This window comes from Pezoporus occidentalis, unplaced genomic scaffold (assembly GCF_034315485.1).
Source record: "Pezoporus occidentalis ecotype Australia unplaced genomic scaffold, CSIRO_AGI_Poc_V1 ctg83, whole genome shotgun sequence".
In the NCBI taxonomy this organism is placed as follows: Eukaryota; Metazoa; Chordata; class Aves; order Psittaciformes; family Psittacidae; genus Pezoporus; species Pezoporus occidentalis.
In genome coordinates, this window is record NW_026916192.1 from 4,112,455 (window position 1) to 4,135,836 (window position 23,382).

At 44.7% G+C, this 23,382-nt stretch overlaps 1 protein-coding gene across 5 annotated transcripts; it reads right to left on the reverse strand.

The window, feature by feature from the left end:
* Positions 1-1,578: 1,578 nt before the first annotated feature.
* CASS4 (Cas scaffold protein family member 4) lies at positions 1,579-23,060 on the reverse strand. 5 transcript variants are annotated; one of them, XM_062604022.1, is made up of 7 exons: positions 22,625-23,060; positions 9,764-10,192; positions 7,433-7,537; positions 6,443-6,592; positions 3,717-5,042; positions 2,887-2,946; positions 1,579-2,208 (listed from the first exon to the last, which is right to left on the reverse strand). In XM_062604022.1, exons 1-7 carry the CDS (start codon positions 22,658-22,660, stop codon positions 1,795-1,797), a joined length of 2,520 nt encoding a protein of 839 aa, XP_062460006.1. In that variant the 5' UTR covers positions 22,661-23,060; the 3' UTR covers positions 1,579-1,794. The 5 variants fall into 5 exon arrangements, with proteins under 5 accessions (XP_062460006.1, XP_062460007.1, XP_062460010.1 ...); XM_062604023.1 differs by lacking the exon at positions 22,625-23,060 and adding an exon at positions 19,208-20,128; XM_062604026.1 differs by lacking the exon at positions 6,443-6,592.
* Positions 23,061-23,382: the final 322 nt, after the last annotated feature.

The following is a 23,382-nucleotide window of genomic DNA, read 5'->3' on the forward strand; positions in this document are numbered from 1 at the left end:
GGCGGGGTGGGCGAGTCCATCGGGCGGTGCCGGAGGGGAGCGGGATGTACCACCGCGCACCGGGGGGGGAGCAACGGCTCCTGACAGAGTGGAGCACCCGGCGGCTTGTCCTTGCCCGCACCTCACTGCAGCGGGATTCCCCCTTTGGTATGAGGAAACCCCTCATCGGACACCGATTTTGGGTGATTTATGGCCAAACGAGGTGTTGCAGGGGTGGGCCGCGGGGTGCCCCTGCTCGCCTTGCCGCTGCCCGGGCCGCTGAGGCGGGAGGGGCGGTGACGATCACGCGAGGGACGAGTTTAATACAGCTCAGAGCCAACGTGGGCTGCGGTTCGTGCACCGGGCTGTGCAAACAGTACTCTTGACAAGTGCCGGTGTTTAAACAGCGGTAAAAGCCGTGGCGACTGCCAAGGGAAGGTGCAGCCGAGGAAGATGAGCTGGGTTTCCACAGCGTGTGTGCAGCGGGGCAGTGCCAATTAGCTGTAACTGCGCACAAAGGTAATGGTCCAGGACAAAGACACAGGTGTGACACTGCCAATAAGGGCCCGGCTTTGAGATTTCAGATAAAACCTTTAAAATAAACTAATTGGGACGTTCACAACGCAGGAGTACAGTCTGCCTGGGTGGTGGCCGGCCACTGTTGTTGTTCAGATCCAGGCTATATGGGGATAAAGTCCGGCAAGTTGCACAGGCCAGCATAGTACAAGCCCTGTCCTGTTCGCAAGGCTTTGCTCCAAAGCCGCTGCTTGTTCAGTGACTGAAATTGTTGTTTCAGCTGGAGCAATGCTGGGAACAGCTCCAGGCTGCGGCAGGACTGTCCCAGTATTTAAAAGCTAGAACAAAGAAGATGGAGAGGCTCCCTTTTTACAAGGGGTCACATGGAAAGGCAAGAGGTGATGGGCACAAGTCACTCCTGAGGAGATTACAAGTGAACACAAGAGGGAAATATTTCTCAATGAAAACAATCAGACAGAATCTCCCCAAGAAGTGGTGAATTCCCCAACCTAGACACTGTTAATACTCAGCTGGACAAGGTGTTGGGACAGCTAGTCTAGGTCATGCTTTGCCTAGGAAGGTTGGACCAGGTGATCCTTGAGGTCCCTTCCAACCTGGTGTACTATGGTTCTATGCTGATATGTAGCTCCCTGTAGATTTACCAGGACTCCTCCAAGTTTACTCTCCTCTGTGCTCAGCTACCAGCTGGAGCATTTCCCATTAACATCTAGGATACGTGCAGTACCTGCCAGAGTTTGTCATATAATACATGCATCACATTCGTGTATTTAAAAAAAAATAATAAAAATCTCTGCTGCTTGAAAAAATATAATTAGAAATTGTGAGTAAAGTCCTCAGGGAACGATGATGGGATATTATAAATTACAGAACATTGTGCAGCAAAGTCTAAAAAGAGACTTGACATACCTGAATAAGAAACTAAAAATAAAGGAAAAATATCTGACCTATATAGAAATTAAAAAATAAGAAATCAGCCAGATAATAAAATAATTTTGCTCTAATACACAACAAACATTCCTGCCCAGACACTAAGATGAGGACATAATCAGGCGGGATCTAAAGAATGGAGAAGAAAATACAGATTTAATTCTACATTTTCTACATCTGCTGCTGTGTGGATCTTCACCTACTAAAAGTGCACCAGCACCCAGGAACTTCCCAGCAGGAGTTCTTGGAGGTGACTTAAAGTTAGTGTCACTGAGCTTCTTTTGCCTCCCTTGACTGCCTCATGCCAGAGGAGCAGCAACAATGAAGAATCTGTAAAAACAGCAGTGTCTTTCACTCCATCATTGCTCTAAATTGCTGTGTGTATTTAGACAGCTCCTCAATTTGGTCCTGAAGTCCCCTAATGGCATCTGCATTTGGATATTGTATTGCAGCATTTTTAGTAGCGAGAGCCAGATTCTTCAAGAGGCTGCAGAACCGGCTGCTGCTGTGGAGAACGTCGTTCCGAGCATCCCTGTCTTGAGTCTCTTGGCAGAGAGAATCCACTAACTTTTGTCCCACCATAATGATCAATTTGCTGTGGGATATGAAGACTTCGGGCGGCTGGTTGTTGTTCAGACTCATAGTAAATACACCAATTGCCTTGTGAAGTGCACCGAAACACAGCCTGCAGTGCTCAGGGAGAGCTATTTTTTTTGCAGAGTCCTGCTTGCTTTGAATCACAGTCTTCTTTGCAGATGGCAAAACCTGGAAAAAGGTTAAATAAAAATAAATAGACTCAGCTTGGTGGCACACTGTTTATTTTTTTACTCTACCTGCTATCCTTCACTAACAGTTTTGTTAGTTAATAGTCTCCAAATTGCCACATCCCAGAAGTCTTTTACAATCATTTCTCTTTCCATAATGTACTCAATTTCAAAGTGGTGTTTTCTCCTGATTGTCACTGAATACAGTTTTAATAATGGATAGCACACAAAGTGCTGTAGTGTAACATCAATCCTTTATATACGATCTGGACTTCAGGCTTTCAGATAGTACAAAACACTCAGTCTTGATCTTTAATGGTGCTGACTTCATGAGGATTATGAATGACTAAAACTGTACAACAACAGTAGAGTCAATCCTTATGCCAGTGGTATACAAGGTATTTGAACTACTCTCACAGCCCTACCCCATATGATACACAAAGGAAAGCAAATAAATAGTATAACTTTAAACTATAGTGGTTCATTCCATTTTAGGAAAATAAATGCTTTCCACAAGTTTTCGGCAGTAATTCTAAGAACTACTTCTGGAAAAATTAACTAGGAGAAACCAAATCGATCTCTCTGTATAGATATGTGTATCCAAATGCAAATTACTTTGAATTTTAGCAATCGGGGACCAGGAGTCCTCATAAGTAATAGTTTTCAAAATCAGAAATACCTTTGGTTTTGAGTGTGTGCTCTTCTTTGCGACTTCTTTACCTGAAATGATTTTCTGTGCCTGTTACAAATCAAAATGAAAGCAAACTTGAAATGGTTTACATTAAATATTTAAATACGAATGTGTTTTTCCTCTTCTTTCAGGGTGAAATAACTACTTACTATGCAGCCTTCATGTTGCAACAAAACTAGTATGCTTATGAGAAGCAACTATAGGGTTTTTCCTACTAAAAATTTCATGTCTGATCCAGCAAGAGCTAAGACTGAAACCAACATCAGCAAAACATAACGTTTCTGAAATTCTAAGGAGAGGCCAGCATTACTTTGTGAAACCAAGAGTTACATTCTTGTAGACATTTCAGTAATTGTAAGGGGAATGATTCTAACAAGCATCCAGAATGCTTCTAACAAATCTGATAATTCACAGTAAGAGTTTAATTTGTTAAACCAAAACTTTTTACTAAAGCATGCTTTCCAATATACCTCAGGTTAGAAAGTGAACATCTCCTGTAGCGTCATGTCAGAATCAAACAAAATGTGTTGGCAAGAAGAGAACTACTAGTTAGAAGCAGCAAATTGGCAATCCCCACCTAGAAGCTAAAAATCTTTTCTCAGTGCTGGCTGGCTGCCTAAATTCTCAAATGCCACTTCAAATGATCATTCTACATGTGCCATCCAGCCCTGTAACAAAATCCTGAATTCATGTGAAGTCTGGAAAATAGAAATAGTGCAAACTGAATTTGGCATCAACGCAAAGATATGAGTGCTAATAGCTTAGTGTTTGCAAACCCTGAAGAATGTAGCTAGCTAGTAAAATCCAGTTATACTAACCTGTAACTGAACATAATCAGAGTCCTCAGTGGCATTTTCTTTTGGCTTCTCAGAAGAGGCCTGACTTTGATTGGATTTATCAGGAGTATTTGTTTGAAGCGAATCAATTTCTGTTCTCGGCACTGTGATTTGTTTTGCCATTTTGTATTCTGGGATCACTTTTGATTGTTTCATTTCTTGTTCCTTCTCATTCTTTCTGAAGAGGAGCTTTCCATTGGCAATGATGATGGATACAAACCTCTTGATATCATCTGGAATCGTGCGGGCTACCATAACAAAGCGATCAAGATCATCTGGGTTGTTTTGAGGTTTCCTGAGGACCAAAGCCTCTAGTGACCAGCTGCAGTTGTTTAGAGCTTCTCTTGTTTCTGTTAAAATTTTGAAGGAGTTTGTGAGAATTTCTAGCTGTTTTTTAATTCTGGTCTGAATGTTGTTATCAGAGAGGTAAGAGGCGTTTACCTTTACAAGTTGAGCAAAGGCCAAGAATTCTCCCAGTGATACTTTTATGTGATCGACTGCTCTGTGGATTTCCTCAATGCTTTTCTCTAGATGTTCTTGTAACCTCCATTTACTACTCACAAAGATCATTAAACTTGCAACAGAGCTGGATACACTGTGCTGCAATCTAGTCAGGGTCTCTATGGCTACATCAAGGTCCAGTTTAATTTCTTTGGCAGGCTCTTCTGATGAGATAGAAAAAGACTCAGCAGAAGAGTTCGAGGATGTAGAGAGGGTGCTGGTTCTGCTGTCCACACTAGAAACAGATAATCTGTCTTGTTCTAATTTAGCATCTCTTGAAAGCTGTGGAGAAGCACTGTATGCTTGCTCTCCAGAATTATCGCTGCTTTTTTCCAGCTCTTCCTTGGACTCCACAACAGTGGGCAAACCTTTTGGAATATCATAAACATTCTCTTCAGAGATCTGATTCTCAGCCTTTGGAGCCACGAGAAGTGGGGGGACATCACAGCTACCGTTTTGTGGCAAAAGGAGCACATCCCGTGAGGATGGAACGTCATAAAGATGGGTATCTGGAAATGTTAATTTCCGTTGCATTGGTGGAATATCATATAACTGTGGGTTTGCAGCTTTGGCTTCTGTATTTGTTGTTAATGCCTTGTACCTGGCTGGTGGTATGTCATACAGCACCTGGTTCTCCAGGGAATGGCCAGAAGGGGTTTTTAATCCTGTTTTTTCAGGTGATACTGGAATATCATAAATCCATTCTGACTTGCGAGGATTTGGCAAAGTATTGTAATGGCCCCAGCACTTTTTCTGAGATTCATTTTCTGCAACATCACTTTCTCTTTTGGGAGGGACATCATATAACTGCAACAGAGCACACAGGATTTATAAACTGTTGTTTGAAACAAGAAACAAAACTGAATTTTTAGAGCCCGTAAAGGTATGCAGCTCTCAAGTAACTGCAATAAGAGATACAGGTTTGCTAAGATGGAAACAGAACTTGCCCCATGCCTTGAAAAATGTCTGTGTACAGCTGAAGTCAAAGCTGGAAATCGTGAATGCAGGACCACTTCTTGTGTAAGAAAATACAGACTAATACTAACAGGCACTTCGGGAGGGATTGTACCTGGATGCATTACACACATGAAGCACAAGCACTAGGGAGTGCAAGGAGCTATAGGACTGTGCAGCATCAATAAACATCTAAAGGAACTGGTCTATAATAAGTTTTTTATGAAGAACTGGCCAGGTCAGGCTTCCCCATTTGCAGAAGATGTGTGTGAGAAGGGGAGCCCAGACATGGGTGTTTCAGAGCAAAGCCAGATTTTTTCCAAATTGCCTACAAACAAAGAATTCTAAGAAAATTTGATTTTGGAAGCAGCAATAAACCATGTCTCTGGAAGGAAACCTGCTCCCAGACTGTTGCAGCTGATGGGTACAACTGCTAACAGCCATGAAGCTATCAGGAATGCTAGCTTTAGTGAACAATTGCTCATATGCCAGCACCCCAGTTCTGGGTAGCACCAGTCCTACTATCACAGCTGAACAGGCTCTGTGCAAGGCTGGTTTCTCTAATCATGAGGCACCCATGAACCTGCAGCATTTCTTTTTAAATCCACAAAACCAGGAAGCCTCAGATTTCCTGTGCTGGCTAGTCTGCTGCAAGATCGTATCTTAGCCCTGGGCACGTGTGCTAAGGAGCCTGTAAAAATTCTTTTGGATCTTAAAACCATTCAGGAAACCTGAAGTAATTGGCACTCAACTCATAAAGAGTTTTCCATTGAGGCATTTTCTTTGTTGTGAAATTTCAGATCAGTCCTTTTTTTAAGGATGGTACTTATCAAATAGGGGGAAGCCTGACCCACCCCCCGAAACCAGGTGTGCTTCACTCCCCAAAAAAGTGTCAGGAGAGTGCTGCATGGAATAGGGACCATTCATTTCTATTTGTTTGAATATTACAGACATTCAAGAATGTAGGGTACTGAATTTGCTTTTTGCACTGTCATAAAAAGAAGTCAAGGCAAGAGGTGATGTTGCCTGTAATCTAAAAATCAAACGCGATCACAGGTGTAGCTTTAGTCCTGGTAGGTACCGTGACTATCCAGGAGCCAGGCAGCATTTGTCTCTTTAATAGGAAGGACAAAGCACTACACTGAAGATGTGCTGGTCTTACCCCTGCCATCACCTTGAGGGAGGTTCAGCACACATGCACAACATCCCAGTAATGAGAGATTATTCTCTCGTGTGCAGCAAGCCTTACTTACATTGCCCACTGGTGAGTCTTTCTGGGTAACACCTCCTGCCTTTTCTGGGCTGTATGGGATGTTGTAAAGCTGCTTCTGCTCCTCCTGGAAACACTCAGTGGATCTGGCAAGCACAGCGCCCTTTCGTGCTGTGGGCGGAGTGGAACCAATCTAGTCAAAGGCAATAAAACCAGGTTGACTTCAACCCTGTTGAGACCCCACTGAAGACTTGGACAGAGTCAAAGGCTTTCAGGTGATATACTGTATTGTGCAAGGCAGCCACCACCTAATTGCCTAACTTTTGGTCTGAGCAGGGATCACCCCACGTATACAAAGTGGATAACACAATGGAGGTTTTGGATAACTTAACAATAAATGAATTAGAGTGGGTTCAACCCTGCAGTGTCAGGAGCATAAGGTGTGTGTGTAGGCTCTGTGGACATGCTCCAGTCCCACACGCACCTTTGTGTGGTAGATGACAGGATGGGTCCTGGCGTCTGTCCCATCCTGGTGACCTACATGGGCTGCAGTGAGGTGTAGAGGTGATACGGTGACACTTGCTCTCCCCAGGGCAGCATGTTAGCAAGAGCAAGATCGTGTAACAAGATGCTTCAGCAGTAGATGCAGCCAACATGTTGCCCTTACCCTGAGTGTGCCTAATCCCTTGCATTTTCTTGCCCAGGAGGCAAGTGGTGTGGGTGACATTTAGTTTCTTTTTGCACATGCACTAGTGACTCTTCTATGAACATCTTGAAATCTTCCTGATCAAATGATTATTCAGTAGTGGTAAAACAAGAAGTGTTTCTTAGAAATGTACCAGATAAGCTACATTTTTCTAAATGTCTACCAAACTCCAAAGAGAACTGCTTTACATCTTGAACTTCCCTAAAAATAGATTATTTTCTGCCAAATTCTACAAAAAGTGAATAGGAAACCACCAGAATTTACCTGAAACTCTATTCTGAAGTCCTGCAGGGTCAGAGCTGCAGGGGGGACCATGGCTGGACTCACCTGCATGAGCAAGGACTCCCGGCGCTGTGTGGATGGAACATCATACACCTCACTCCTGATACTTGGGACTGAAGCCCAGCACGCTCTCGGGAGAGTAAACAGATGCTTAGAGGGGGAGAAAAACCAACAGTGAGAGAGCTGCAGCGAGCACTAAGCTCAGGACATCTTTGAAAACTCAAGTTGAATAGGCCACTGTCAGAGTAATCACTCTTAAGGGATTAAAAACCTTCCAGCTTTTCACTGACAGTGATAGACAGGAGCTGACCTTACAAGCCTGCATGGTGTTTTTTTTTCCCCCAGAATTCTCCTTTGCCAGCATTTCTGCTTTATTTCAGATTAGAATTGGCACATACAAACCAAAGGTGATCTGCCTTACTAACCGGGGGAAGGAAAAGATTTAGGGAAAACCCAGCTTATCACTTTAATCTTTAGACTACCCAAAAGCAGAACCACTAAAAAGAGTAAGTGGGGGAATTTCCACTTCTTCAGGCCCACAGAGCCATCAGGTCAAGTCATATTTAGTGGAAGTACGAGCAACAAAAAGGTACAGGCTGAGACACATTATTCTGTATTTATGAAAGACTGACTCATTTGGAAGGAGTAACCTTGATGTCCTGACCAGTCTGTAGAGAAGTCTGATATGGGAATTACATGAGGTCAATTACAGACTAATTCTCCTGTTTGCTGAAAATGTAATTTGAAGGGCCATGACTGGTGGGACAGTGAGTTAAGGTGCCAAAGTATGAATGTTTGGAGAGGACATTGTTAAAAATCAGCTTCCAAACCACTGAATTTTGTTCGTTCAGGATGGGTTTAGCCTAGCTTTCCACAAGGAGTTCATAAATGGACTTCACGTTACTGACCCACAGAAACGCTACTGCAAAAGAGAAATCACAGTATTTAATGTTGGAGGTAGTGTTCCCCACCATGTGAGTGGTGTAGCCGCTGAATTCAGAGGAACAAGGGTCCAGCTTTACAACTGCCTGCTTCATGAAGGAAGGGAGCAAGGAATGAGCACAATTCCTCTAGTGCTCTGTGACATAAGCCAACTTGCTTGCAAACAGAGGCATAGAAGAGACTTTCCTGAGCTAAAAGGGTAAAAGGAAAGGCATCTTTAGCTCAGGTCTGTTTTCAGATGGATAGATCTTGTTCAGTGTACCACAGAAAGGAAACTAAACCAAGTATCTTTTCTTGCTATTTTAAAGTACTTTCAGGCACAGTGAAGCAAGAAGGTGCCTTGATGTTAGGCAGAACTGACAAAGCTTTTTCAATAGGGTGAAAGCACACAGGCTTTGGGGGATTTTGCTGTGCTTTATTGCTTTCAATCAACTCCCTCAAAGATTTACAGTGGCTTTACCCAGCTGCTCAGAGGGCAGCTGAGTATGCCAGGAACTTTGCCAGTTGTCCCATAGGGTCTACATGGGATTGCCCAGACTGCGGAGGTTCCCTGTGCCCTCACAGAGCCTGTTCACCCCCGAGCCTCCTTGTGCATCTGTGACCACCACAGTACAGTTGGTGTAGTAACAGCTGGGGCATTGTGCAAGAGGCAGCTCAGGCAAATCTGAACTTCTTAAAAGCAGCCTAAGATGTTGTTTTGTCTTTCTCTGTTAGAGTAAACAAGGCTTAGGTATATAAACTCATTAAATGATAGAGACACAGGAATAGCCAAGGACATCTTCTATGGGGCCATTTATCCAGATCAAGAACATTTTTCAGCCTGTTTTGCTGGCACGACATGGACAATTTGTATCCATCTCACACTGAGTTTGCAAATGGCTTCTTTATGGTTAGGAATGTGGAGAAATCAGATCACAGCACTTACTGAGGTGCTGGAAATAATAAAACTACACCAAAGACATCAATCACACAGCAAAGGGTGGCTTTTTTAATTACAAATCATGTTCCTGTGCAGATGGGTGCAAAGACCCCACATGTGCCCAGAGGACTCTGGATGCTGTAGACCAACAGAGCAAAAAGCTCTGTGTCTTGTTATTTTAACTTTGGGGTAGGTTTGTAAACCGTTTCTAGATTCTTCCAAAACACATGGTATATTCTTTACTTCCTGTCTTATTTGACAGCCTCTTTAAACTGTCAGAAAAGTGAGGGACTACAGAATATAGAGAGTACTGTATGTTGCCCAGAGCAGCATTTCTCATACAATGCTATAAACTGTAACAGAATTGATGGGAGTTTCCTAAACACCATTTATTTGAATGTCTCTGCTGTGAATTCCACTGAGATGTCCAGGCCAACAGCAGTTATTACTTTCCTGCTCCCAATGATAGTTTTAATAATAACACTTACTACTTTTATAGCTGCCTATGTTCTTACCTGGCTTGTTGAGCTTTGCGTCCTTTCACTGAGCAGCTGTGCAGCCACGGCTGGTACCTGGTATATTGCTTGGGCAGGTGGAGAGGAGACCCTCGCTGGAGATTTAACCCACCCCTCCATCTTCTCATAGGTAGATGACAGCACAGTGGGCTTGGGGATGGAAGGAACCTGGTAGATGTTTTGCTGGCCGGGTGGTGACTCTGCGGCACCGCTCCGGGTGGAAGGAGGCAGCAGGGCAGCCTGTGAGGCAGCAAGTAGGTGCAAGCGGTTAGCAGGGGCCAGGCCCTGCCTGCCGTGGAGGGAGCATCTCCACCAGCCTTCGCTGCCGATGACGTTTTGGTCCAGAACCGTCAGGATGTCTCCTTTGCGGAAGGCCAGCTCATCCGAGCACTCTGCCTTGTTGTCATAAAGCGCCTTCGCCAAGGTGTTCTAGAGAGAGAAAACAGACCAGCACTGTTCTACTGCACCAGCAGAAGTGTTGGTTCGTGTCTAGTTTGGTGTTTATCTCCTCCTTAATTTCATAGAATCATAGAACAGTTAGAATTGGAAAGGACCTTAAGATCATCCAGTTCCAATCCCTTGCCATGGGTCACACAAAACCATGTCACCCAGGGCTCTCTCCAGCCTGGCCTTGAACACGGCCAGGGATGGGGCACTTCTCTGAGCACCCTGTGCCAGAGCCTCAAAACCCTCACAGTAAAGAACTTCTTCCTTATGTCTAACCTGAATTTCCCCTTGTTTCAGTTTGAACCCATCACCCCTTGTCCTATGGCTACAAACCCTGGTAAAGAGATTTAATTCAGTTTAACTCAAGTCCACCCATTTTTGCATTAACCACCATTTCTCAGTGCATTGGTTTCGGTGAGTTGTAACATTTACAGCCTGTGTCTGCTGGGCTCCATGCAGTAAAGAAATATATAATAATAATAATATTAAAACAATATATTTTTGCAGTACCTTTTCCCCCCAAGGAAGAGCACTGCTAATGTTCATTACTTAGACTCATTACTTCACCACATCTCCGTATGAAAACCAGGTGTTTTCCCATTGCTATTCTGTGTATTCTTTGTCAGAAGGTGCAGAAAAAACACATCAACCATCCAAAACTGAACCTTGTGCCTTGCTGCCTGCTACCCAGCTCATCCAGGGACTTCAACTGCATCTGGAAAAGTCTGATTATTTTTACCTACCCTCCCAAAAAAATCCTTCACAATCAAACATCAAAACCATCCTGACTTTGTTTGTTTTCCTTTAAACTTTGTCTTTTCTCAGTCTTAGAAAAGCAGATCTCTCAGCAACATCAATGCTAAGGGGAGTAATAAGTGCTCAGTGGCAACATCAATGGCAGAAATACTGCTGGAGAGCTGTGGTGCTTGTGATGACCCAGGCTCAGCTGTCAGCATCCACATCTACCCCAGACTGCAGGGCTGGATCATACTGATTCAGAGCATCCCAGGCTAATGACTTACGTGACACATCAGCTGAGAGAGAAACCTAGTTATGCACACAGTGGCACCAGCTCTGCTGGCTGCTAAGTCTTGATGGCTGGTCAGTGTGTCTGTGAGCATTTCTTCAGGTAAGCACACCTGAAACAGTGCCTGTGTTTCTCTCCATCACACAGACATTACCTGTATCTGAATACCTCTATCTCCAGTATATCTCGCAGCATCTTCATAGAGTGCTCTTTTAGACAGGAAGCCGAGAAAGAAGAAGCAAGAAATCCTAAGGTCACAGGAACTGTGAGATAGCAAATATCCATCTTTCCCAGCTTCTTCACTACTGAGCAGCCCTACCTCTCTCAGCTGAAGCCCATAAATTTCTGGCAATTGTGAGTGTGTAGATCACCATGTTTTATTTTTATCATATTTTCGGAGGTATTTGGCTACTCTGCACAAAGTGAAAGTTAAAAGAATAAGAAGGGTAAGAGCATGCAGTTTGATTCACCCAAGGCATTTGTGCAAAGGGTAGAGTGAGCTGTGGACATAGTGTTTTGCAGTACAAGATACCATTTTCTTGCAGCTTTAAACCCAGACTGACTGCTTCCCAGTCAGTGGGACACTGGCTGATTTTAAGCATTAGTTTCTTATCAGAACATGCAAGTAATGTCCAAAGAGATAGTACCCAAACAGGAAGTGTGATGCCTTGCATTTTTGTCCAGAGCATTTGCTGTAAAGCAACAGCTGGCTTGAAGTTGCAGCAGGAATAAAGCAATTTGTCAGCTCAGCCGATGAAAATGGCTTGTTGTTCGCCGCATGCATTTCTTGGTCAGGGTGACCATGAACAATGGCCTTTTTATGATACATGGGCTTGTACCTCAGCAGCTGCCAGAGATGAACAACAGCCCCATTTACCTTGCATCCTAGCCTTGTTAAAACAGCCTTCTTGCCTTGAACATGGGAGTCCACTTTCTATTTGGACCATGCCAAATGCTCTGAACCACCTGTGTTGAAGGCAGGCCTCCAGGAATCCCACCACAAAGCACAGTCCAGGCTTGGCTTGGGCTTCACACATTGTTGCAGTTATCGAAATAAAGAGGAAATCAGCCAACTTTTCCTATTATCCATCAGCAACATTTGTAGATCCCTTGTTGTTGAATGCTGTACATTCTCGCTGAAAGACAAGACCCCCTGCTTCTGACCCGAAGAGGATGGGCAGAGAAACACTCTCCCCCATTTGCAAGCAGGCAACTGCAATGTGAAGAGCCTTATCTAGGCACACACAGGAAATCAGTGGCAGAGCCAGGAAGCCTGAACCCAGGAACTAGTGCACGAGACGAGGCTGTCCTTCCTAGCTGCACCAACACAAATAAGAGGTTCACGGTACGGTTTTAATGGCATCTAAATGTGACATTTCCCCAGCTAAGTCTTGTGGAAATAGCATACTAAACACATTGGTGGTTCTGATTATTTAATCAGACAATGTATTGAAACTACGCTAATCTAACCTCAAATCTAATTTGTTTTAAATATGCTGATTTTCACTGGGTCGGAATTTGGCCTGTACACATCAGTGAGGATTTCTGCAGAGACTGCAACCTAAGTCACATGGAGTGAGGAGATTCCTCCTATACTCAAACATGACTGCAGCAGGTCCTAGCAGGATAAATTATTCCAACTATTCTCTCATTTCTTTCCCTAGGCACTGCTGGAACTGCTTTGCTGCAGAACAAGTGAAGCAAGAGAGCTGCCAGGTCAATGAAAGCAACAGGGAGTTCTGTGTTCAACAGCCAAGCTCTTCCACTGACCACCTTGTCATTTGGCAAAGGCAGGTGATATATTCAGGGCACTCACACTGAATGAAGAGTTAAACTTTAAACTGACACCATGGAAGTCACAAACCTGTTCAGCAGAGGGGTCCCTTCTTGTGAAGCACAGCACAATAAAGCTGTGCCAGCATCCAAGGGCAAGTAGCCCACAGCAGGGTACCTTCAAAGCAGAATGGTTCAGATTTTGAAAGGTGGTCTCTGCTCTGTCGAGCTCAACTTAGGGCATGTGAGCTCACATCTGTAGGCAGCAGTGATACCCAGGATCCCTTGAGACCATCTCAATGGCAAGCCAAGCAGGGGACTAAAAAAGTAAAAATTAAAAATCATAGGACACTTTGGAAAACCTGACTTAGATGGAACAAATCTGTTCACGGATCATCTCATAGCCCATACACAGGGCTGGAACTAAAGTGATGGAGACAGGCCACAACCTCCAGACTATAGAACATGGACAAACTGGGAGGATGTCAGACCTCTGAACCTTTCCAAAAGGTTTTTCCATGTAAGGCAGTGCCACATTAGGTTTCAAGGTTCAGAACACATGGTTCAGGACACAGTGATAGAGCTGGAGATCAAATCTTTTCCATCTACTCTGTTTCAGTATTGCAGAAGTGCACAGCAATATAATTTGGTTCTTCATGATTTTCTGTCAGCAGAGCCAGCCCATCACTGGCACAACAGGACAGCCGGTGGCGCAGATACAGTTCCAGGTGACAGTGACCCAAGGCTTGCAGCCCTTGGTGACACTTTTCAGTACATTTTGAAAGGGTAGAGAAACTTAGGAAGGTATTTTAATGAAGGTCTTTATCCTTTTGACTTGGAACTAGCCTCTGAAGGGATTTATAAAAGGTAGAAACATTTAACACAGAGGATATCAGTAACTTGTAACTAGGAGTCCCATGCAAAACCCTTTCAGAGGACATCCTCTTGTCGCAGTGTGATATGAGGAGGCACAAATCCCCCACACCAGCCAAATCACTAAGACAGCAAAAAAACCCTGCCAACATCTTCCATGAACAGACTCTTGTGTGCCCACAGCCTGGCAGAAAGCTGCAGTAATACATTGAAAAGAGCAATACAATTAGCACCACACCACAGAAGTAAGGCATTTCTGCTCGGTTCTAACCTCCATAACAACAGAGAAGAAGGAACATTTGCACAAGGTGTAAGAACAGGTCAAGCAGGTCTACCTTTGTATTTTGCTCCCTCTTCTCCTTTGCTCCTCTGTTTACAGGACTAGTAAGTCCCCTTTATTTCTCATTTCCTTTCCAAACATTCTGGTTGCTCATGCAGCCTCTCAGGACCTGACTGCACCAGGGCTGATGTGAAAGCATTTCTTCTGCGCAGCGTTATCTCCAAGGGAATGTAGGCAATACTGTTCACATAAGCTCCATTAGTTTTTAGGAGTCCCAGATGTGGATTCAACAAGTATTAGCCCAGGATGCCGAAGCAGATGTTGAGGGTCAGTCTAATACTGGTAAAATCGACTGTAACAAGCTCACAGCAATGACTAGCATCACAGGCACTGATGTGGTTAGCTATTTTATAGGATATACATGCAAGCAAGTGTTGAACTAGCAAGCTTTGATACAGACAAGTGCTGTAGTTCTGTCAGCAACGAGTTTGCTATTGGTAGTTGGTTTTCCAGCGGAGTTTGAGATGGCACTGAATCCTATGGCACTAGAAAAACCTGCTGGAGCCACTGAGCTGGGCCAGTTATGAAAGCTAGATTTGATATATCCATGTTCCACTGACATTAAACCCCTAGCAAGACTCCTATGAGGAGCATACAGCCATGCTGAGTAAACCAAAGCATGGTGGGGCTGGGGAAGAAGCCAGCACTCTGCCTGTGCCCTGTCCTGTGCTGCCCACAGCCAGCTCAACATCCTGCTGGCTCCATCTGATCGTGTGAAGAAACTGAGTTACTGAGGAGCTACTGGATGCCAAATCTGTTCCCATTTGCTTTCCAAAGTCTGATTTGTGGAGACATCTCAGAGAACTCACCCCAACTGATTCTGTGATCACAATCCCTGGGAGTAATTCTATGCACAAAAGTTACAGGAGGCTTATGGGGTGAGTGCTCGACCTGATAGCACACATCGTGGAGGTCTACTCAGTAACATGGGGTGAGGTTATGTGTACTACAGGCTCTGGTTCATCCAGTGTGGGCTGTTAATCAGAAATTTGGGCCCTATCTACACTTTCAGCTATCCAGGACATATGTAGGGAATCACTGTGGCAGCCCCCTTCTATAGTGTAAGCAGAAGCATCTCTGACCTGCCATTAACCATAAACAAGTACTGCATTCCCAGGATCACAGAGACCTTAAAGGATGTGTAGCTGGGAGGAAGCTGGGCTGTGGGGGCCAATGGGATCTGCACTTTCTCTTTATTGCCAGAGGAGCGGAAACGGGCTGTCTAACGCTATCACCCACAAAATGCCATCGAGGGCCAGCTATGTACAGCTCTTTGTTATTTTATGCAACCTCATTAATGTGTCTTTACAATAACCCACATGTGGTAAGTGCTAAAGCAACACATGAGATCAAATTGTTTCCCCTTCTTTGACGTTTGCTGCTTCTTCCCATCAGCAGCCCTGACAGAAATCTCCCAAGACAAAGAACATCTTAAAAGCCAGTCTCTTGCCCCATGAGAAAGCACCCGCCGACAGTGCTGATACTCTTCTCTCACTGAGCAGATTCTAACAAGACAATGACAGAGCACAGACCTAGAAAACAGAGGCTGCGTCTGCATCCTCTTACCGAGACACTGTTCTCCCCCACACAGTCCATGACCATGTTGGAGTGATGCAAGTTAGTCACATAGAATCACAGGATGGTTAGGGTTGGAAAGGACCTCAAGATCATCCAGTTCCAACCCCTGCCATGGGCAGGGATGCCTCGCACTAGACAATACTGAAGAGATTTACAGTGCAAGACCTCTGCTAACACAGGTTCAGTTAACTTAGGCATGCAGAAAAGTTCTCCTGTAGCTGGAAGGGTGTCTCCCTTCATTGGGGTGTAGATCAGATGTTAAGACAGCAATTCTCCCTGCAACTCAGACTTTTTACATCTTTATTGTTTGTGTATCCTTACCCAGCAGCACTCCCACTATAAAACCTAACAGCCCTTGGCAATCTTCACAATGAAGCTGTTAGCACATGTTTATTAATGAAAAGAGGGAAAATTTTAATTAGGACTCAGTAAAGTTGATAATTGTACAATTCTACAATACAGAATTCAGTACTCACAGACTGACATCTGTGCTTTATATACACAGTAAATACCTGTGCTTTTACTAGGGCAAAAAAAGCCCACTAAGTTCTCCCGATCCCTCTCTTGTTCCAATCCCTATCCTCAGCCTACAACAGAAAAGAGAAGTCCTTTTAGTCCTTATAAAATACATGCAAATGTTGCATAAAAAACCTTCATGATTATCAAGTGATAATGTGAGCATCCTGCCTGCAAGTCTGCCATAATGTCTCTACCCCGCCCCTTCCCACTCAGTTGTATTTGGAACATCAGTTCACTGCTACACACTATTTCACGTGACACAGAGGTACGTAGTACCTCACAGCATTTAAAATGAAAAATAACATTTTTTGTCTGCTGTCTTAAATTTGCTTATTAAAAAAACCCTATTAAAGCAATCTTAAAAAAGAGACAGTTTTAATCATGCGAGGTTTTGTGGGTGAAGACAAATATTTCTCAGCTGCATTTCATGCATTAAAAAAACATCTGCAAGCACCTTTACTGCAGGAAAATGGAATTGGACGTATTTGAGGAGAAGATACAACTAAAGGCAAGAGGTTGTGCTTGCTGAACGGTGATGTTCATGCGTCAGTGACACCCTGTGATGTGTTTACAGAACTGCTTCCAGTTAATCCCCTCACCACCAACAAAGCTGAAGAAATAAACATTCTCCATTGCCCGGTGCGCTGGGAACAGGCTTTCCAGAGAAGCCCCATTTAAACAGCACACCAGGCTGAGTCACTTGAATTGCCCCATTCCTTTAATTGTAGACAGGGTTCACATCTTCAACATCCCACCGAAGAAAGGAGAATCCACCTTGAATGCTCAGCTCTTTCTCCACATGCATGTGATGCATGATGCCTTCCTTCTACTTGCGTCCCACTTGATGTGCAACATCTGTGACTTGCAGAAGGTCCTTGACCCATGCTTTTGTGTTTGTGTGTTTTGGAATGTAAGTGATCTGATCACGCCTTTTCAGACCTTTTTGCATGAGCTTCAACAAGGGATGGGTGTCAGGGCTTGCTTTTATCGCCTATTCAGTGGTTAATTGATTTTTTGAGAGTGGAGCCAGCTGCTAATCAGCAGGTTTGAAATTCTGAATGGTCAAATCCGTTTCGGATGCAATAAAGAAGAACCAGTTTAACAAATGAGGCAGAACCACTGAGAGACAGAACTTGTGCAGCTCCACGTTAGTCAGTGCTGCAGAGGTGGGAATTACAAGCCAGGTCTGTTGGTTTTCTCCACAAATACAGTTAATCACATTCCAGCTGTGTTAGAACCAACAGACCCCTCCTCTCCCTGTTTCAGTGCCATCAGGATTTCATTCCCATTCACAACATTTTTGCATGTGTGATCTCATGCCTTAAGTTCAAGTTAAAATAAACTGCCATTTCCTGATATTTAGAAACCAGAATATGCATTTATGGGGTTTGGTTCCTCCCACAATGCAAACAGTTTTGCCCATATGCACCAAATGACTTTGCTTTTAGTATCTTAATTACATTTTGCTACAACATTTATTTCCAAATGTGGATTTAAAGATCCAGAAAGTTCTGATGCACACAAGTTTTCTCTGTCTGCCTCCTAAGCAATAGATGCTTCAGAGACTCAGTAGAGCAGGGTCCTTCTTTCCCTTCCTCTGCCTGTCCAGGGAACAAGCAAACAATTCCTAGGGTGCATTATCAGGAGCAAGCTGTAGGATTTGCAGGCACTGCTGTACATCCCTGCTCTGGGTGCACAGGCGGGCCAGGATGCGTCCCACATCCCATCTGACCTGCTGATTCCCTGGGCGCATCAGAAGTGACAGAAGCGCAAGGGCAGCAGTTCAGGGGTGGCTGTTCTCTGATTCATAATGAATCAGCGGCGACATCACAACTCCCAAACGCTGCGGCTTCCTCCAGCTCTCCCAGCGCAGTTATCTGCCCCAGAATGGTATTCCTGTTCAAGACTACCCTTTGGGACCAAGCTGCCTTTATCTGGCATGTTAATGTTTCCCTGGGCAAGGATGCGGGAGGGTTTTCTCCTGCCCTGGCCCCCTGTGTGCATCCTGGCTCAGGGCAGCAGCTGGACATTGCCCCTTCCCCTGTCATTAACAGCAGGCACACGGGGACCGCACAGACCCTGCCCGAGTCACAGCTGCCAGAGATCAGCTGCACATCACGCTGCAACATCCACCCCTGTTCAAAGCCAAAGAAATGCTCCTTAGCACAAAGCAGGATAATGCCAGGAGCCTCCGCGTGTGGGACTGGAGGCTTGGGCAAAGCCATTAACATAGGACTCTGTAAACCAGTTTAAAGTCATGTTTTTGATGCATCCACTTCTTCCCCCTCCTTCCATCCCAGGGCAGTATTCCCTAAAGGTGAACACAACCACCACCCCTTTCTTTTGAGCTTCAGTTCTCTTTGCAAAGAGCGCTGCAGTGTTATCCTAGAATGAACACCTCCCAAGCTTGCACAACTCATTGACGTTTTCTTCTGCAAAAAGCAGCTCAAGTTGGTGACACATTTCCATTGCCCGTTTTCTAGTAATCAGTGAAAAAAACCCAACCCATATATCTATTATAACATATGGCTCAAATGTTATTCATTTAAGCTCATTATTTCCAAGAAAATATGCAAACCAAAAGACATCTTAATGAGCAACCAGGACCATTCGTGGTAACACTTTAACAAGGTGTAATATTGCCTCATGTGCAGGGTACAAAACCTTGCCCTTCTTGACCCCACCGTTGTTCTTGATAAAGCACTTTTTTTCAGCTTGATTTGGATTGTATTTTAAAGACTAAGACCCCATACTCTGTGATAGGATTAGCAGCGTGCTGTGAACAGAGATCCTGATAAATACAGGTTTTACACTGTCCACGTTTCCACTCCAAATGAAGTAAGTACAGTCATTAGCTGCAACAGAAATACAATAAATCAGTACTTACATTGACCTTCATTTTGCTGTTACCTCCCTGTTACTCCATCACCTGAGGAGGAGGACGATGAGATCTCCCCCAACCCTTCCTCTCCCAGCCCAAGCAGAGCGGCAGCAGCAGGGAAGGGTCAGGCTGGAAGCCCCGTTCCAGCCCCGCTGCGCTCAAGGGCAGCCCCGGAGGAGCGCAGCGATTGGGAGCAGAGGGAGCTGATCACGCAGCGGAGTTATCTGCAGCGCCGGCAGCTGCTGCGGGGCCGTGCGGGCACACACACGGCCTCCGTCCGGTCCGTCCCTCCCTCCGGCAGCCGCCCCAGGGAGCGCCTTTGTGCTTCACAACCGCATCCGAGCTGGGAGCCGCGGGGCGGTGGGGCTGGGTTTGAAGCGCTGCTTGCAGCATCGCTCTTTACTCTTGGTTTGTTGAACTTAAAAGGGGTTTGGCTTTTAGATTGAGGTGTTCGGGTCCCTGGAAAACTGAGCAGTTCTCTGTTGTCACAGAAATCCCTGCAAAATAATCTCTTTCAAGGGCAGAAAACCTGAAAGCTACACAGTGACTGCAGCTGAAGGGGTTTGTTCCTTTGGTTATTATTAAACTGAATCTGTAATATTATTAAATAGCAGTTATTTAAAATTACCCATAGTTGCTATTTGCTCAACAACAGCTCTGCCTGGGTCACACTTACACAAATGCACAGATTTTACCACTCTGCCCTTGTGAGTATCTTGGGGTTTGCAAACTTCTACTGGCTTTGCCTTTGTACATGCTGCCTTTGCTCTGGCAAAAGTCTTTTCCTTCCTCTTTCCATGGCAGTGCAAGATGAAATTAGACACTGGCTCCCAAACCCACAATCACGCAGCTAGAAAAGCCAAGCATCTTGAATAGGAAATGCTGCATTGAAAATGCTTTCTCAACAAAATCTACATGGGGCAGACCAGCAGCTGATGCCCTTGTTCTCATGAGAAAGGATTCCTGGCACAAAGCAGCTCATTTCAGTGCTTTTGGGGCTTTGCTTTTCTTTCTTTCATGTCACAACCAGCACTGTTACTGGTTTGAACACTTCATAAAGAAGATAAGGAGCAGCCATTCACTGTCTGACCTGGATTTTTAACTATGTCACCAGCATTTGAAATGATACAGAAATACAAGTGACAAGGCTGTGGACACAAAGCTACTGTCAAATACAACTAAATGTTCCCTTCTTCCCTGTGAGGGTGCTGAGGCGCTGGCACAGGGTGCCCAGAGAAGCTGCGGCTGCCCCATCCCTGGCAGTGTTCAAGGCCAGGTTGGAAGGGGCTTGGAGCAAGCTGCTCTAGTGGAAGGTGTCCCTGCCTGTGGCAGGGGTTGGAACTGGGTGAGCTGCAAGGTCCTTCCAACCCAAACCAGTCTGGGATTCTGTAAACTGGGGCGGACAGAGTGTATTCCCCCCCCCCCGAAGGTGTTTACTTAAGTGCTTGCTTAATTGTCCATGGTTCTACCTCTGCCACCCACACCAGTGATTAGAAGTTTGTATTAACTGGCATAAATTACATGATGTTAAAATTCCCTGGGTCAGGACTGTTCCATCCATGACACAACTGAAGTTTTACATGTAAGATTTCCCCAGGAAAGCTGGGCACTTGACTTGACTGCATCCTGACTGCCACTTCTACTTGACTGCATGCCTGAGAACAGCCCCAGATTTATTGTCTGAGGAAGATGGAGACTCTCCAGTATTTTCTCTTGGCTAAGGAACTCCTTGTTCAGTGCATCACCTTTGGCAAATCCTATTTTGAATCATGTTATCTACCTCCAGGTGCTGGAAATGGAGCCTGGGGGGTGATGGCCTGCACCTGGGGCTGTGGGTGCACACATCACCCACATAACCACATCGCACTTGTTTGCCGACAGGATGGGAATATGTGAACTGGGCATTTTGGAAGGGGAGAAAACCTCCTACCAACTTAATGCGTGTTTAAAAACCCTCTCCTATTTTTCTCTGGCAACAGACAATGTTGCCAAACAGTACAAGAACTTTCCTAAGCGCAGGCCGTCATGCAAACTGTTTTAGATTGCACCACGAGGTGCAACATTTCCTGTGCAGACTGTGTCGCAGGTGTATGTGCAACAAGAAAGGAGTTGCATCATTTCTCCAGCTCTGCTTGTGCCCTGGGTTCATTTCAGAACCAGTTTTCCTTGTGAAGGTGGGATAGTTTGGGCACGGTGGTAACTGCAGAGCGTTACCTGTCCCACCAAAGCTACTGATGGTTGGCATGTGGCGCTTCAAGTCCATCTAGTAGAAAGAACACATTCCTGTTGTTTTTGTGTTGTCACATTCAACTATTACAATGAACAGCACTGCCAGGGGAGCAGGAACCTTAGAAACAGCTAATAAATTACATAGTGGAAATAAATCGGACTTTTTCAGTTGTTACTCAGCTGAATTTGACTGGGTGTGCTGTGGCCATGTCTGAAGATCGCACGGCAAGATGGGAAATGAGCTTGCTACCACCATTACGTTTCTTTAGCCAATTCAGAAAACTGAAAATATCATTCTTAGAAATAGAAACTCCATTCTTTGTATAGAAATCGTATGATTCTGTGTCATTAAAAACATCATTTCTGATTACTTCACATGGAGAAGAGTCCTCTTAGCTTTACATGCCTCAATGTCAACTTTTGAGTGCAAAAAAAGGACTCACCGTGCTGGTACTGAGCTTTTTAACCCCACTGTGTTTCGTATCAAATTTCCAGAATGCAGTTTATTTACAATGAACACTGAGATCATAACCCAGGATGAAACTAATAATTCCCTGCTCATTAGACTTGCAGACAGGAGCACAATCAAGGCACTGACTTTGGATCAAGACTTCAGCATTCTCTAACCCTTATAGCTACAGCAGGGTATTTTATCTATGAATATATACATAAAATTACAGCAGATGCAATAGGAATACACAAATAAAAGCCAACCCCCTCATAAGCTTGTTCCAGTCTTTCAAACTAAACAAATACAGTATTCAAAATGGTTTGTGTGTAACGTAGGGAAATGATCTATCACACAGCAGGTCACCTGGACTGTCACTGGAAGTCTCTGACAGCATAACCACATCTCTAATGTTACTACAGGATAGAGGAAAATTGCTGGAAGCTTGAAGGTACATATTTACTATCTCACAAATGTGTTTATCCACAGGTATGTGCTACTTGGGGAGCCTGCTTTATTCAGAGCCCTCCCCAGGAAGACATTCCTTATGGTTAATAGCTTTGTAGCAACAGAGAGCACCAGGAGACAGTGAGTACATGGGCATCGTAAAGAGCTTTCTGTGCGGCTCAAGAGAACACCAAGCATTTCCCACATCAGCAGCGCCACGCTGGATTAAAAATCAAACCCTTCTCTAGGCCCCATTTGTCTTAGTTGTTTATACGCTGTACTCACAAAACCAGACCTACCTTTGCAGTTCTGTTGATTCTCACGTGTTTATCCATTGCTGTTATTCACATCCCTTAGAGCACTGCAGATAACCACGGCAGGAGGGAGAGACTCTGCCTTTGCCCAGTCTCCGTATGTTAGGAGCTACGTCTCAAGAAAGCACATCTGCATTTAGGAACTTGTAGAAAAGATTCGCATGAAAGGCAATTTCTGTGGCAACAGCCAAGACTACAAGGGGCAGAGCACAAACCAGAAAAGCGCCGTTAGCATCTGTGAGAAAAAGAGCCTGTCTGCAAGTGGAATTTTCCTTGGTCTCACTGTCACCAACTTGTCGCAATTAACCGCAGTCAGAAGTCTCACCCTTTGGGTTTGCTGCATGTTCCTGTATTTCCTCTTTTAGAAATGGAACGAACACAAGAATAATACGTACCACAAGGGCTGCGCAGTGCTCGATGGAAATAGGACTGCTACAGCGGTATCAATTCAGGAGTTTGAAGCCAGCAGTCTTTATGCCTTTCAAAGACACTGATACGGGTTTGTTTATAAAGGGGCTTTGGGGAAACCTTACATGCTGCCATCCACCCCTGTGGTGAAGGCTGTGAAAGACTCCCCCTCAGCTGCACCAAGGCTCAAACACAAGGGAACGCATTTGACTCCTGGCTTGCAGCACCCACTCAGTGAGTAGAGCAATTGTGCTGCATCAAGTTTGAAGGGTCTCTTACAGCCAGCTGAAGAACCTCCTAACCTCAGCTATAACCATTGTAAAGACTTTACTGCA

Coding starts and splice junctions, on each gene's coding strand:
- CASS4 (XM_062604022.1), bottom strand. CDS start 22,660: ATGGATAAACACGTGAGAATCAACAGAACTGCAAAG. Junction 6,593..7,432: donor GGGAGTCCTTGCTCATGCAG/GTGAGTCCAGCC, acceptor GCCTTTGACTAG/ATTGGTTCCACTCCGCCCAC. Junction 5,043..6,442: donor AAGACTCACCAGTGGGCAAT/GTAAGTAAGGCT, acceptor GCTCTGTTGCAG/TTATATGATGTCCCTCCCAA.